The sequence below is a fragment of the Eleutherodactylus coqui genome, chromosome 9 (genome assembly GCF_035609145.1).
Source record: "Eleutherodactylus coqui strain aEleCoq1 chromosome 9, aEleCoq1.hap1, whole genome shotgun sequence".
Classification (NCBI taxonomy): Eukaryota; Metazoa; Chordata; class Amphibia; order Anura; family Eleutherodactylidae; genus Eleutherodactylus; species Eleutherodactylus coqui.
The window spans coordinates 36,932,261-36,945,542 of NC_089845.1; the positions used below are offsets into that span (position 1 = coordinate 36,932,261).

Below are 13,282 nucleotides of genomic sequence, written 5' to 3' on the forward strand. Positions count from 1 at the left end.
GCCTGCCAAGTAATGTATTACTTTTTTATGTAGTGTAGCTAGGGCTTATTTTTGGGGAAACACAGTACTAAAGGCAAAAGATGGGTTTTGACGTTTTTATTGTACTACTTTTTATTTTTGTCCCAGTAGGGGGCCTAAATTCATCATATTTTATAATTCTTATAATACACTGCTATACTTCAGCATAGCAGTGTATTGTAAAGCCTATGAAGCTCAGCCATAGAGTCCGCCTCATTGGCCATATTCCAGCCCTCTGGGTGCCACAGCAACCCATCAGGACCCTGCAATCATAATGAGGGTGACAGAGAAGCCCCCTTTTGTCACATGCTATGGTTGCATTGACTGCGTCATGTGAAGGGTTAAACAGCGGGGATTGGAAGTGTCTCTGATCCCCGCTGTTTGAGCAAGTGCCAGGCTGTTACCAAACCACCGAGTACCCACACCCCCGTGCCAAGCGTCCCATGCAATGCGATAAAGGGTTCCTGTCCATGGGTGGCTTTTCACTGCGTTCTCCATGGTGATAATCCGCTGTAGACGCCTTTACATGGCATGGGGGGCCCCATTGACTGCTGATAACTGATCATCGTTGGGGGTCTCTGATGTGGAGGGGGATCAGTCTACACAAGTCTTAGATGAGTCCTGGTCCTGATCGGAGGCTCCTATGTTATCCCCCTACCACCAGACTAGTAGATTTGGCCCGGATGAAGCCCCCAATCCCTCGCAGCACCAGCATCATATTTCCTCCTTACGGTCATGCTCCAGGATGCAAGGCTTCTGAATCGGGAAGCTTAGTCCCCGGTACGCCCCAACGCCGGTCTATATCCCCCTGATGGTAGCGTCACATGATCGTGTTACATTATGCTGGGCGGGCCGTTGTGGGGGTCTGGCCGCCCGTCGGGCACCTAAACCTCAGCGGCGGCTGCTGTGCAATAACATGCTATCACACAACAAGGGGCCGAGCCGCCGCAGGACAGATGGACCCAGTCTGGTCAGAGTACAGGCTCTCATCCGAATGTCACCCGACCCGCCCCCAGTCCCCAAAGTCTTGTAACTGGTAGTAAGGGATTTGGGCTATTTCCTGTTGGACGGGTAGTCCGCCCGGTTGGGTGTATATCTGCCTGTATAGAATAGATCCAGCTGGACGCTGCTTTCTTCATTTGTGACAAGTTATATCCGTGTTCTGTTGCCTTCATTCTCTTCATTCATGTTCCTGTCGGCGGACATAAACTTTATACAGCTTCTTTCTCCTTCAATGTACTTGTCTGTTTGAGGCAAGAAGGAAGCCAAGCGTGAGTGCCCTTTAATTAGACGGGAGTTGCAGCAGATCTGTGGTACCTACCTGCAGGAGGGTCTTATACCCTGTGAAGTGGGTGACGTCGGGATGTATTTAGTATTGTCCAATGTGTTACTGCCAGAGTTAATCCTTACTGTGTGAACTGTTTTCTCTCAGCTCAGCATGCAGGAGCCGGACCGGGAGGCGGTGGCCACCGCTGTGCAGCGCGTGGCGGGGATGCTGCAGAGACCCGACCAGTTGGACAAGGTGGAGCAGTACCGGAGAAGAGAAGCTAGGAAGAAGGCGTCGGTGGAGGCCAGGCTAAAGGTAAGTAGTGTCGTACTTATGTCCTTCCCACCACATTGCCAGTAACCGTTCCTTCACCCTCGCCTTCACTCAGCGGACAGCAGAGGTGTGGAGAGGCAGGGGTTAATGAGGATAGATCAACTCGGTATTACAACTGTAGAGATCTTGTTCATAGCAGGGAGGAAATGTCTAGAAGGTCCTGACGGGGCAGAAGGTCCTGGCGGGGCAGGACACCGTCACTGTGCCATGTGTACACGCGTGTTATCTGCTCACTGAACAGTCTGGGCCTCCATACATATTAGAGAATACTCAGCTGAAGCTCACAGTCTTACCTAGTGTTGTCCATGGATCGAGGTCTCCCGGTTTCCCCCCAACAGATTGTCAGGGGATAGAAAGATGGGTGCATTGAATGATCTTCTGTGCCCCCGAGATGAGCTGCTGTCCGGTGGCTCCTTCGAAGAATACGTGAATGCTCTGCTGAACCGCGTGCGGGGGGGGGGGGGGGTGTCGGAGCACACGGCTTTCCCAAAGAGTTCGCAGGTTAAATAGTAATGGGATTGCAGTAAACTGAGCATTTTGGCTGACAACTCATGTGCTACAAAACGAGTGTCCTGTACAATGTGTGATGTTATGAGGGATGTATGGATCCCTTTGTCTCTGTTCTGCGTGACTCCCCTCCCTTCCCCCCCCCCCCCCCCCCCCCACACCCTTTTTCCATCCTTAGTGACGTCTGCAGCTCCGCCCTCCAGAAACATCACATGTTCCATCATGGCCGTACCTGCGCCACCCTGACAGCGCATGAGCAGGACCCACGGCTCTGCCGCCGCTGCAGCAGGGTTTCCCGCTGCTGAGTATTGCAACCACTGCTAGCTGCAGCCACATTGACTATTACAATAATCAGTGTACTGCTGCAGTTTTTAGCCCCCCAATAAGCGCCCCCAGGCTTTCCTTCACAGATGAGGTGGGGGTTATTTTTGTACGTTTGCACATTTGCAAATAATCCGGTGGCATCAGGATCACAGGGTGCGTAATGAGGAAGGGTCTGCATTGGGTAGCATTACACTAGTCCTATTCTTCACTTACAGGCCACGGACACCGTTTGCACTTCTTTATTTTCTTTAATCTATAAGTTTTGGGAGATGAAGACTTTTTGTAATTGGTTTTCAAGAAAATCTTCTTATTGTTTGGTTTCTCTGCTTGTACTGTTTCCCAACGCAGGAAAGGACTGAAATATTAGAAAATCAGTCAGTGAGAGTAGTGGCCCTTTTACACGGGGCGATTATTGTTCAGATTGCCGCACCTCCATGCTGGCAGCACTCTGAACGATGCCAGCGATATTCACTCCTGTGTAATAGCGTAGCAGAAACCATCACTCGTCCCATCTAAAAGGACCATGAACCGACGGCTGCTTCTCAGCCCCTCCACTAGGCTGCACTCTTGAGCCAGAGCAAGCATGTTGTAAAGGGGGCACATTACACAGGGAGGGATTTGTGAGAAACGACCACTCAAGGGCTGTCAGCAGTGACAGGAGGAAGGCAGCACATAGTCCTTTGTTAGTTCCTGTCTTCCATACAGGGAGGTGCATGGGAAGCTTATATGTCATTGTATGTTACAGTCAGTACAAGCCAGGTCTTACTGAGCGGCTCTCCATTCTGAGTCATTGGGGGGGATCCCAAGCGGGGGACTTTGCTCTACGAGGATCATATGAACAGCGGATGCCATCTTGGCACAACCCATCGAAAGAATAAAAAAAAAAAAACACATCTGCCAGCCGGATATGTAATACAATGTTTATGAAAATGACCCCTTTAAGAAGTGCATCTCCTCTGCAGTCCTAACCTTCTGTTCTCCAGGCCGCTATCCAGTCCCAACTTGACGGCGTGCGGACGGGTCTGAACCAGCTGCACAACGCTCTGAACGATGTGAAGGACATCCAGCAGTCCCTGGGGAACCTCAGCAAGGACTGGCGGCAGAGTATAAACACCATCGAGAGCCTGAAGGACGTGAAGGACGCCGTGGTGCAGCACAGCCAGCTCGCCGCCGCGGTGGAGAACCTCAAGAACATATTCTCTGGTAATTCACTCTCCGTCTGGTTCTGGGCTCTGGGAGGGACACTTGGGGGGCAGATCTTTGTTCTGAAGTTGGCGCAGCACAAAACGTTTTCTCCGCTGGTTTTCCGAGCCGGTGGTGACTGTGTGGGCTGAGGGCTTTCTTCCTGATCTCTCGGCCCGGAACAGTCTCCGCTAACGTGGGGGGATATATGAACTTTTTATTACGTTATCACTCCTGTTAAAAAGGGGGGAACAGATTATTAAAAATGTAACTTTTAATATATCCGTTTAAAGCATGGCGCCACGAGAAAACTATTGACAGTAGCCATTTTGTGTGTGTGGGGGGGGGGGTGTCTGGAAGACATTAGTGGAGATGCTGCTATGAAGGTGTGCAGTCGGGCTCACCTGTCGGAGGAACGGCCGCGTCTTCTGTAAGTACTTACTAGGTGGTCGTGGGGCTCTGCGTACCGTGTTTCCCCGAAAGTAAGACAGTGTCTTACTTTCTTTTTATCCCCAAAAGCCAGACTATGTCTTACTTTCGGGGTATGTCTTATAATAAAAAAAAATCATTACTCACCTCCCCCGGCGTTCTGTCGCGCTCCGGCAGGATGTCGCTCGCTCCTCGTCCCCGGCGCAGCATTGCTTTCTGAATGCGGGGCTTGAAATCCCCGCCTCCAGAAAGCTAATACACACGCCGTCAGCCAGTTACAGCCATTCAATGACAGCATTGAATGGCTGTGATTGGCTGAAGGCGCACGTGGCTTCAGCCAATCACACTATTCAATGACATCATTGAATGGCTGTGATTGGCTGAAGCCACGTGCGCCTTCAGCCAATCACAGCCATTCAATGATGTCATTGAATAGTGTGATTGGCTGAAGCCACGTGCGCCTTCAGCCAATCACAGCCATTCTGTAACTGGCTGACGGCGTGTGTATTAGCTTTCTGGAGGCGGGGATTTCAAGCCCCGCATTCAGAAAGCAATGCTGCGCCGGGGACGAGGAGCGAGCGACATCCTGCCGGAGCGCGACAGAACGCCGGGGGAGGTGAGTAATGATTTTTTTTTTCTACGGTATGTCTTACTTTCGGGGTACGGCTTACATTGGCCGACCCCCCCCCCTGACACCCCCGATACGTCTTACAATCGGGGGTGTCTTACTATCGGGGAAACACGGTAGGAAGCTATACCTTATTATACAACCTGTAACTAATCCAAGGAGTACCGTACAGCGTCAGCCGTAAATCACGGACCGCCGTAGTATGCTGTAAGCATTCTGCCCGTCTCAGGTGGAGGGCTTCCCACAGACCCAGTAAGGCTGCTGCAGCACAACTCCTACAGGAAGGACGCTCGCATCTGTTTTTGAACTGAACTCATTTCCTACTTTCAGTCTTGTGATTGCAGTCATCTATGCTCCGTGTCTATGTCAATTCCATTTCTGTGACTCACTGCACGGGTCATTCAGATCCGGTACCGCCGCGTCCGCACGTCTGGAATCAATCTGCAAGTAACTCCACATCCATCCTTCTACTAGGATAGGTCGCCCCATGTACTGCAGGGGATGGGTTCTGTATCGGGGACGGACTTGTTGCAGGCTGATCTCCCACCATCGTCCTCGCTGAAAATCCATAAAAACTGCATCTCAGGCCGGATTCACTTGGACACAAAAACATTTGCGCGTGCGATATGTAGAGAATAAAGCCCATTGGTCTCAATGGGTTCCGTCGCATTTTAGTAGCACAAAAAAATATGCGGCGTGCTTTTTTTTTCCTCTGCACATTTGCGCAGGAAAAAGGCTTGCAAGTGCGCACAATTTTCTTGCGCAATAAGTACAGTAAAAAACACAGTTGTGCGTGCAAATCTGTAAATGCAGCACACATGCACTTACATACGCAGACACTTGTGTGGAAATACAATTTAAATTAAAAAACCTAACCTGATCTTGGAGAGGGCTAAGAGGTGTGTGTGTTGGGGTTGGGTTGTGGGCAGACCGGGTGTGTGGGGGGGGGTGCTCCCTGTGAGGGTGGGGGGTGCACCAGGTGTGTGTGTTTGTGTGTGGCGCTCCCGGCGAGGGGGAAGCACCAGGTTTGTGTGTGGGGGATGGTGCTCCCGATGTGGGGAGGGGGGGGAGGTGCTCCCGATGTTGTGGGGAGGGGGGGAGGTGCTCCCGATGTTGGGGGGGGGGGTGTGCTCCCGATGAGGGGGGGAGGAAGCGCACCAGGTGTGTGTTTTGAGGGAGGGAGGTGCTCCCGGTGAGGGTGGGGGAGCGCGCTGTGTGTGGGGGGGGGGTTTGTGTGCTCCCGATGTGGGGGGGGGGGTGCTCCCAATGTGGGGGGGGGGGGGGAAGCGTACCAGGTGTGTGTGTTGCGCTCCCTGTGGGGGGGACGCACCAGGTGTGTGTTGTGAGGGAGGGAGGTGCTCCCGGTGAGGGTGGGACGCACGAGGGTGTGTGTGGGCGTGTGTGTGTGTGGGCGTGTGTGGGCCTGCGTGGGCCTGCTCCAGGTGAGGGTGGGGGGCGCTCCCATCATAATTTGTGGCTAATGCTGTGCCATGTGTATCTAGGGCAGTATAATTGAATTGGAGTTACTTTGCATATTGCATGTATGAGAAACCCATTAACCTCAATAGACTGTTTACGTGCTTAGGCTTTATTGCAGCCGTTCAGTAAAGATGAAGGCAGCGCCAGTAGGTCTAGTGTTTGGGTTCATGGTGATTATGTTGTGTATTGTCTGGGTAACGGGATCTCTTATCTTCCAGTACCGGAGATTGTCAGAGAGACGCAGGATCTGATTGAACAAGGGGAACTGCTGGAAGCCCATCGCAAACTGATGGACCTGGAATGTTCTCGCGACGATCTGATGTACGAACAGTACCGCATGGACAGCAAGAACACCCACGACATGAACCTCATTCAGAACTACTTTGGAGAAGTTCAGCATCTATCCGACGAGCTAGCTAAGCAGTTGTGGATGGTCCTCCAGCGATCCATCACCACCGTCCGCAAGGATCCCACCTTGGTGGTCTCAGTGGTCCGCATCATAGAGCGGGAGGAGAAGATAGACCGCCGCATGATGGATAGGAAGAAGCAGACTGGTTTTATTCCTCCAGGAAGACCAAAGAAGTGGAAGGAAAAGATGTTTGTAGTTCTAGATAAAACTATTGGAACCAGAATCGAAGGCAGTCAGGCCGAAACAAGAGAGTCGGATAAAATGTGGTTGGTCCGCCATTTAGAAATTATCCGCCGATACATGCTGGATGACCTCGTAGTAGTCAAGAACCTTATGGCGCAATGTTTTCCCGCTACTTACAATATATTCACTAAGATGTTAGAGTTGTATCACCAAGCTTTATCCTCTCGGATCCAGGAGTTGGCATCAGAAGACCTGGAAGCTAATGAGATTGTCAGCCTCCTCACTTGGGTCTTGAACACCTATCACAGGTAACGTATCTTCAGTCGGTGTTGACTATGTATTGGTTACTATGTATTGTGATGAGCTTATATGAGAGTTATGAAAGCTATACTTAGTAAGGAACCTTCCAGACAAAACAGATGTTACATACTTGGTGCATGGCTGGATGAAGAGGTCCATCATGCAACCCATAGCTTCGCCCAAAGTGTGAGTAATAGACCTGTAGAAGACAGCAAAAAAAAAAAAGGATCCCGCATCCATGAAATCACAGCTTTATTGAGACTTGCCATAGTAAAATCCCTACAGGAAGAACATACCATGGTGCAACAGTCAGATGCGTTTCAAGCTGTCAAAGCAGCACTTAAGGCCCTTTTACACGCAACGATTGTAGCTCCAAATTTGTTCAAACGTCCGAAAGTGAGCGATCATTACATGTAAACACGGGCAGTCATGCATGACTTGTTCACTTGTCGCGGGTTTTTAGCAGGAATAGAAACCATCGTTCAGCTGCTCAAAAGGCGTTTCATTGGAATGCAATTCCTCCAGTCTTTTGAGCAGCTGCAGGATGGGTCTTGTTTGCCTTCATACACAATAAGTACACCGTTTCCTCAACCAGGAGAAGACAATGGAATCTGCCAGCCCGATAATCCCTCGCATAAACACACGCCCAGCTGAGCAAACAACTCCTACTGTGTTTAAGTTAATGAGGGAAATGGAGAGGACTAAGGACTAAATGTCGTCAGTTCGTCCAGTCGTGCGGCTGCGTTAGCGATAATTGTTGCGTGTGAAAGGGCCTTAAGTCATAGCTGTGGCCTTTTGATGCTCAGACTCAGTAGGGGGTCTTGCATCATGGACCTCTCCATCAGGCCCTTGCTGGTTCCTGTAAAGGTATGTTCACACATGACTGCTTTATTGCAGACATTTCTGCAACTCATAAACCCATTCCATTCGTGTAAACGGGGTTGTTTCTGCAGCATGTGGGGATGTCTACAGATTGGACGGTCATAGAAATACAACCCAAATTCCAAAAATGTTGGGACGCCGTGTAAAATGTAAATAAATGTATAGAAGAGGATGCAATGATTTTGAAATCTTACCTAACCATATTTTGTCCCCAACGGAACACATATGGGGGGACAAGGCCGACGGTCAGTATTGGGTGCTGGAGATCTACCGGCCCTCAGGCGGCGCTGCATTATATACAGGCATGATTCTGTAATACAGATCACCGCATGGGCGCAGGAATACTCCGAGATATCACTGTCTGTGAACACAGATCCCCGTACGATCCACAAATGTAGGTTACAGAGAAGAAGCCAGATAACAACGGAATCCAGAAACGCCGGCATCTTCTCTTTATTTAAATGACATGGAAGGATGTCCCCCTCACCCCTCTGATGGGTTCCATGTTCTGTTGTGGCTAAATCTGGTTAGATGAGATTTCTGGATCATCGCATTCTGCAGCTTTTTACTCAGATTTTCCACGGCGCCCCAACTTTTTGGAATTGGAGTTGTATCTGCAAAAAAAAAAATTTTGTTCTTACTTTTAGGAATAAATGTTCTTTTTTTCTGTCATAGTTCAGAAATGATGGGAAATGCAGATCTGATGCCGGAAGTAGACGTAAAGACGATGAAGGCACTTCTTTCCCAAGACGTTGTGGACCAGCTTCTCCATAAGTACATGGCAACTCTCCAAGTAAGATCTTTTTTTTTTTTTCTTTAACCAAACTGGCAGCTGAACGGGGTGTGGTTTATTGGGAAGAGGCGTGGCTTAATTGCTACAATGTGTGTGAAAATTCTGCCAAAATTTTAGCATATACTAAGTGGACCTATAGGTGTGTTCCTAGCTTATCCTAATCCCCTCTTTACCCCCTTCAGATAAAGACTTGAGGTGCAGAAACGGTGTTCGCATTTCTTACGTGCTTTGTGGTTATAGAAATTTAGAAGGAAGGGGTGAAACAGGCTGAACTAGATGGACATGGTCTTCATTCAGCCTAACATGCTATGTTACATAAAAGTATCGTATATAATACATCATTGGACTAAATTGCAGATTGGGAACCACCTTTTGATCTGCCATTAACCCCTTAACGACCAGCCCATAGTGTTTTTACGTCCTCCCAAAGTGGGCTTTATTCTCTGAGGACGTAAAAACATATGTCCTGCAGAGAATAAAGCCCCTCGGGCTGTGGACATGACAGCTCCATGCTGTCGGTGTCCGCAGGTCGCCGACAGCATGGAGCTGTCATCCCGGGCTGTTCGGACACCCCCCCGGCATTACGATCGGCGCTATGCAATAGATAGCGCCGATCGCAAAAAAGTAAATAAAACTGCAAAAAAAGTGACCTATTCAGCTGCCCTGATGGATCGCATCCATCGGAGCAGTTGAAATTACTCACCGAGGTCCGCCGCACGGCTCCCCGCTGTGCCGATGCTCCGGGCGCCGTAGCCGTCCTTCTGCGCATGCGCGCCAGGCGGCATTACGTCAGCCGCATGCGCAGAAGGCCAGGCGGCGCGGGAGACTTAAAATCTCCTGGCTCCCGGCTCCTGTAGGTAGCCGGGAGGCAGGAGATGTCAGCGGGGACCGCGGTGAGCGTTCCCGGTACCGCGATCGTCGTTATCCAATGGATAACGGCGATCGCGGAGAAGTGAAAAAAAGTGTAAAAAAAGAAAAGTTTCACCTCCCCTCATGGATCGGATCCATGAGGGGAGGTGAAAATACTCACCTCAGGTCCGCCGATGTCCTCCGGCCGGTGTCGGGATTCCTCGCTGGCTTCTGCAATGTGCCGATGTGCGCGCATGCGCAGAAGGCCGGCGAGCCCGGCAAATTCAAAATCTCCCTGCACCCAGCTGTGACAGTTAGCTGAGTGCAGGGAGATATGACTGGGGACCGCTGTATGCGGTTTCCAGTCATATGATGGATAACGGTGATCATATAAAGTTAAAAGTCAAAAAAAAAAAAAAAAAGTTAAAGGTTAAAAAAAAGTTTAAAAAGTTAAAGTTTCATCTCCCCTTACGGATCGTATCCGTAAGGGGGGATGAAATTACGTACCCAAGGTCCCGGATTTGTTCCCTGATGGGATGTTCATCCGCGCCCTTACCCCAGCTTCGGCGCATGCGCGCGTCAGCATGATGGCGGACGCATGCGCAAAAGTGAAAGATTGCCCAAGAAATGTAACATCTCCCTGCTGCTGGCTACAAAAGGTAGCCAAGAGCCTGGAGATGTCACGGGGAGCCGCGGTATGCGGTTACTGGTCACGTGATCGCCGTTATCCAATGCATAATGGCGATCACGTAAAAGTTCTTTAAAAAGTGGCAGTTTCATTTCCCCTCACCGATGCGATCGGTGAGAGGAGATGAAACATCTTCTCGGAGGCTTCCGCATTTGAATCCAGATGCGATTATCCTCCATGGACCCTTCCGGCTGCTGTGCATGCGCCCGCCGGCAAAATGCCAGACACATTCGCAGGAGCCGGGGAGCCCAGGAAATTTTAAATCTCCTTGCTCCCAGTGACCAACGGTCGCTGAGTGCTTGGAGCAGTGACCGGTGGCCTCGTTGAGCGGTCCCCGGTCACGTGATAAAGTAGCGAACTAACATTAGGCCGGTCACGCATGACCGGAGAGGAATTACATGTTCTGCATGCGCTTGATCAGCGGTAATCCACGGATCAATCGCATGCATTGGATTACACAATTCCCCCCAATTAGCGGGTCGGAATTACGTAATCCACTCGCAGAAACAGATACACAGCATGCTATATTTTACCGCGGATATCCGCGACCTAGAGCCCATTGTGCTCAATGACGGCGGATATACTCGCAGCCCCTGTGCAAATACATTGTGTATGAGCTGCGGGTACCCGGGTCATCTCTAAGTGACGGCGCGGGAAATGCAAACAAAAAACGGTGTACTGCGCATAACCGCCCGTGTGAGTAGGCAGTTATGCGTAGTACATTACGCGGCCGTACACAGGGTCACAGCCGGGCTCACAGATGGGATCTGCTGCGCGCCTCCACAAGCAGATTCCACCTACGGCTGCGTGAGCCCGGCATTATTCAGACCGCTACCAGTAATCCGTAATTTACAAGAAGCCCCGGGAACGCTCGCCTTCATGCAGTTCCAGGAGCAGCTTGTTGAGCGCCTTCTCTGTGAGACCGCCGCACCTCAGCAAGATTACAAAGCCTCACAGCGCCACTTTTTACACCCCATACCCGCTGCTGAGGTCACGAAATACCCCCCAAAATACATGAGAGGAGGGGGGATACCGGTTTTCTTGCCCCATGTGCCCAACCCAACCAGCCTCCGTAATTACCCCTGTCTTCGGACATAAAACGCAGTTTATATTATTACCTTTATCTAATATTTAGGGAATGTCAAAAAATGGGGATGGCGGGGGGGGGGGGGATTATTTTTAGGAAGTCAAATTTTTTTCCGTATAAGTGGGCAATGGGGCCTGGAATTTATTCAGTTCTGCCCTGAAATCCAGCGGGAATTCCCTCCATTATGGGCCTAGCCATGTGTCCTGTAAGTAGATTAGGGCCACAATGGGTATGTTTCTGAACACGGGACAAACGGGGGGATCCATTTTGGCGTGAGGGTCTTCATTCCTATGTACACTGTACAAAAAAAACAGTTTTTAAATTGACAAAATTGCCAAAAAAAATGAAAATCGTAATTTTTTTCTTTTTGCTTTGCTTAGATTCGTTCAAATAATGTGGGGTCAAAATACGCAGTACACCCCTAGATGAATTCGTTAAAGGGTCTAGTTCTCAAAATGGGGTCATTTGTGGGGGTTCTCTATTGTTTTGGCTGCTCAATGGCTCTATAAGTGGGCAATGGGGACTGGAATTTATTCAGTTGTACCCTGAAATCTAACGGGTGTTCCCTCCATTACAGGCCTAGCCATGTGTCCTTTAAGTAGATTAGGGCTGCAAGGGGTATGTTTTTGAACACGGGACAAACGGGGGTATCCATTTTGGGGTGAACGTCTTCATTCCTATGTACACTGTACAAAAAAAAACTGTTTTTAAATTGCCAAAAAAATGAAAATCATAATTTTTTCCTTCTGCTTGGCTTAGATTCATTCAAAAACTGTGAAGTCAAAAAAGTCATCGTACCCCTAGATAAATTCGTTAAGGGGTCTACTTTTCAAAATGGGGTCACTTGTGGGCGTTGTCCATCGTTTTGGTCACTCAATGGCTCTACAAGTGGGCAAAAGGGCCTAAATCGCCTTCAAGCAAAATTTCTGTTCCGAAAGCCACCGGTTGCTCCTTTCATTTTGGGCCCCATTGTGCATCCAGACGTAAGATTAGGGCCACAATGGGTATGTTTCTGAGCACGGGACAAACGGGTATCCATTCTGGGGTGCAAATCCTAATTTTCATGTGTACTATAGAAAAAAGTCCGAACGGATGGAAATATATATCTTAACAAATATTTCTATATTATGTTTGCACATATTTGAGATATTACAGTTGGAAATGTGAAAAAATGACGATTTTTTTCAAAATTTTCCCAATTTTGGCGCTTTTAACAAATAAACACAAATTCTATCAGTCTTTTTTTTCCGCCTAAATGAAGTACAACATGTGGCGAAAAAACAATGTCAGAATCGCTTGGATATGCAAAACCTTTCTGGTGTTTTTCCATGGTAAAGTGACACATGTCAGATTTGCAAAATTTGGCCTGGTCATTAAGGCGCAAACAGGCTTGGTCACTAAGGGGTTAAAATACTCCAGACAATTCCTCCTCTGCAACCCCAGAAGCATGGGGTGCTAGAAAAGACAAACTGGGGCTACTTAGTGAAGGGGCAAGGAGCCTGCAGAGCGGAGGTTCAAAACTGGTCACTAAACATCACCTCCATCTCGTCTTCAGGAGCGAGAAATGTTCCAAACGCACAGCTTACCTTTAGGGAATCATGTCGCTGTATATCATTGGAGGGGCTATTTGAAATGCCTGAGTAGTGGTCTCTCTCTGGAGAGAATAAATTCTTCAGAGAGTTAGGGCCCTTTTACACGCAACTATCTGTTGGCTGCAGATACCCAACAGGTCGTACCTGTGATAATCCAGTGCTTTTACTTAGGAACGACCATCGCTCGGTGATCGGAGGTAGAGCGGACCGGGGATCACTGCTACCCACCCGCCTGCATTCGCAGTAAGCCGGCAGTCGCTCATAAGTAGACTGTTTACACGGCCGATCTATTCGGTTTTCTGCATGCAGAAACTAAATGAAGAAAGAGAAGC

General features: G+C 49.3%; 1 protein-coding gene across 1 annotated transcript in view; it reads left to right on the plus strand.

Annotated features, from left to right (window-relative positions):
• Positions 1 to 13,282, plus strand: part of EXOC3 (exocyst complex component 3) — a 33,280-nt gene that overhangs the window by 1,818 nt on the left and 18,180 nt on the right. Inside the window, exons 2-5 of the mRNA XM_066579247.1 lie at positions 1,451 to 1,600; positions 3,433 to 3,652; positions 6,386 to 7,067; positions 8,617 to 8,734. Of these exons, the coding sequence (XP_066435344.1) occupies positions 1,457 to 1,600; positions 3,433 to 3,652; positions 6,386 to 7,067; positions 8,617 to 8,734 (1,164 nt within the window). The 5' untranslated portion in view covers positions 1,451 to 1,456. The remainder of the gene's footprint in view (positions 1 to 1,450; positions 1,601 to 3,432; positions 3,653 to 6,385; positions 7,068 to 8,616; positions 8,735 to 13,282) is intronic.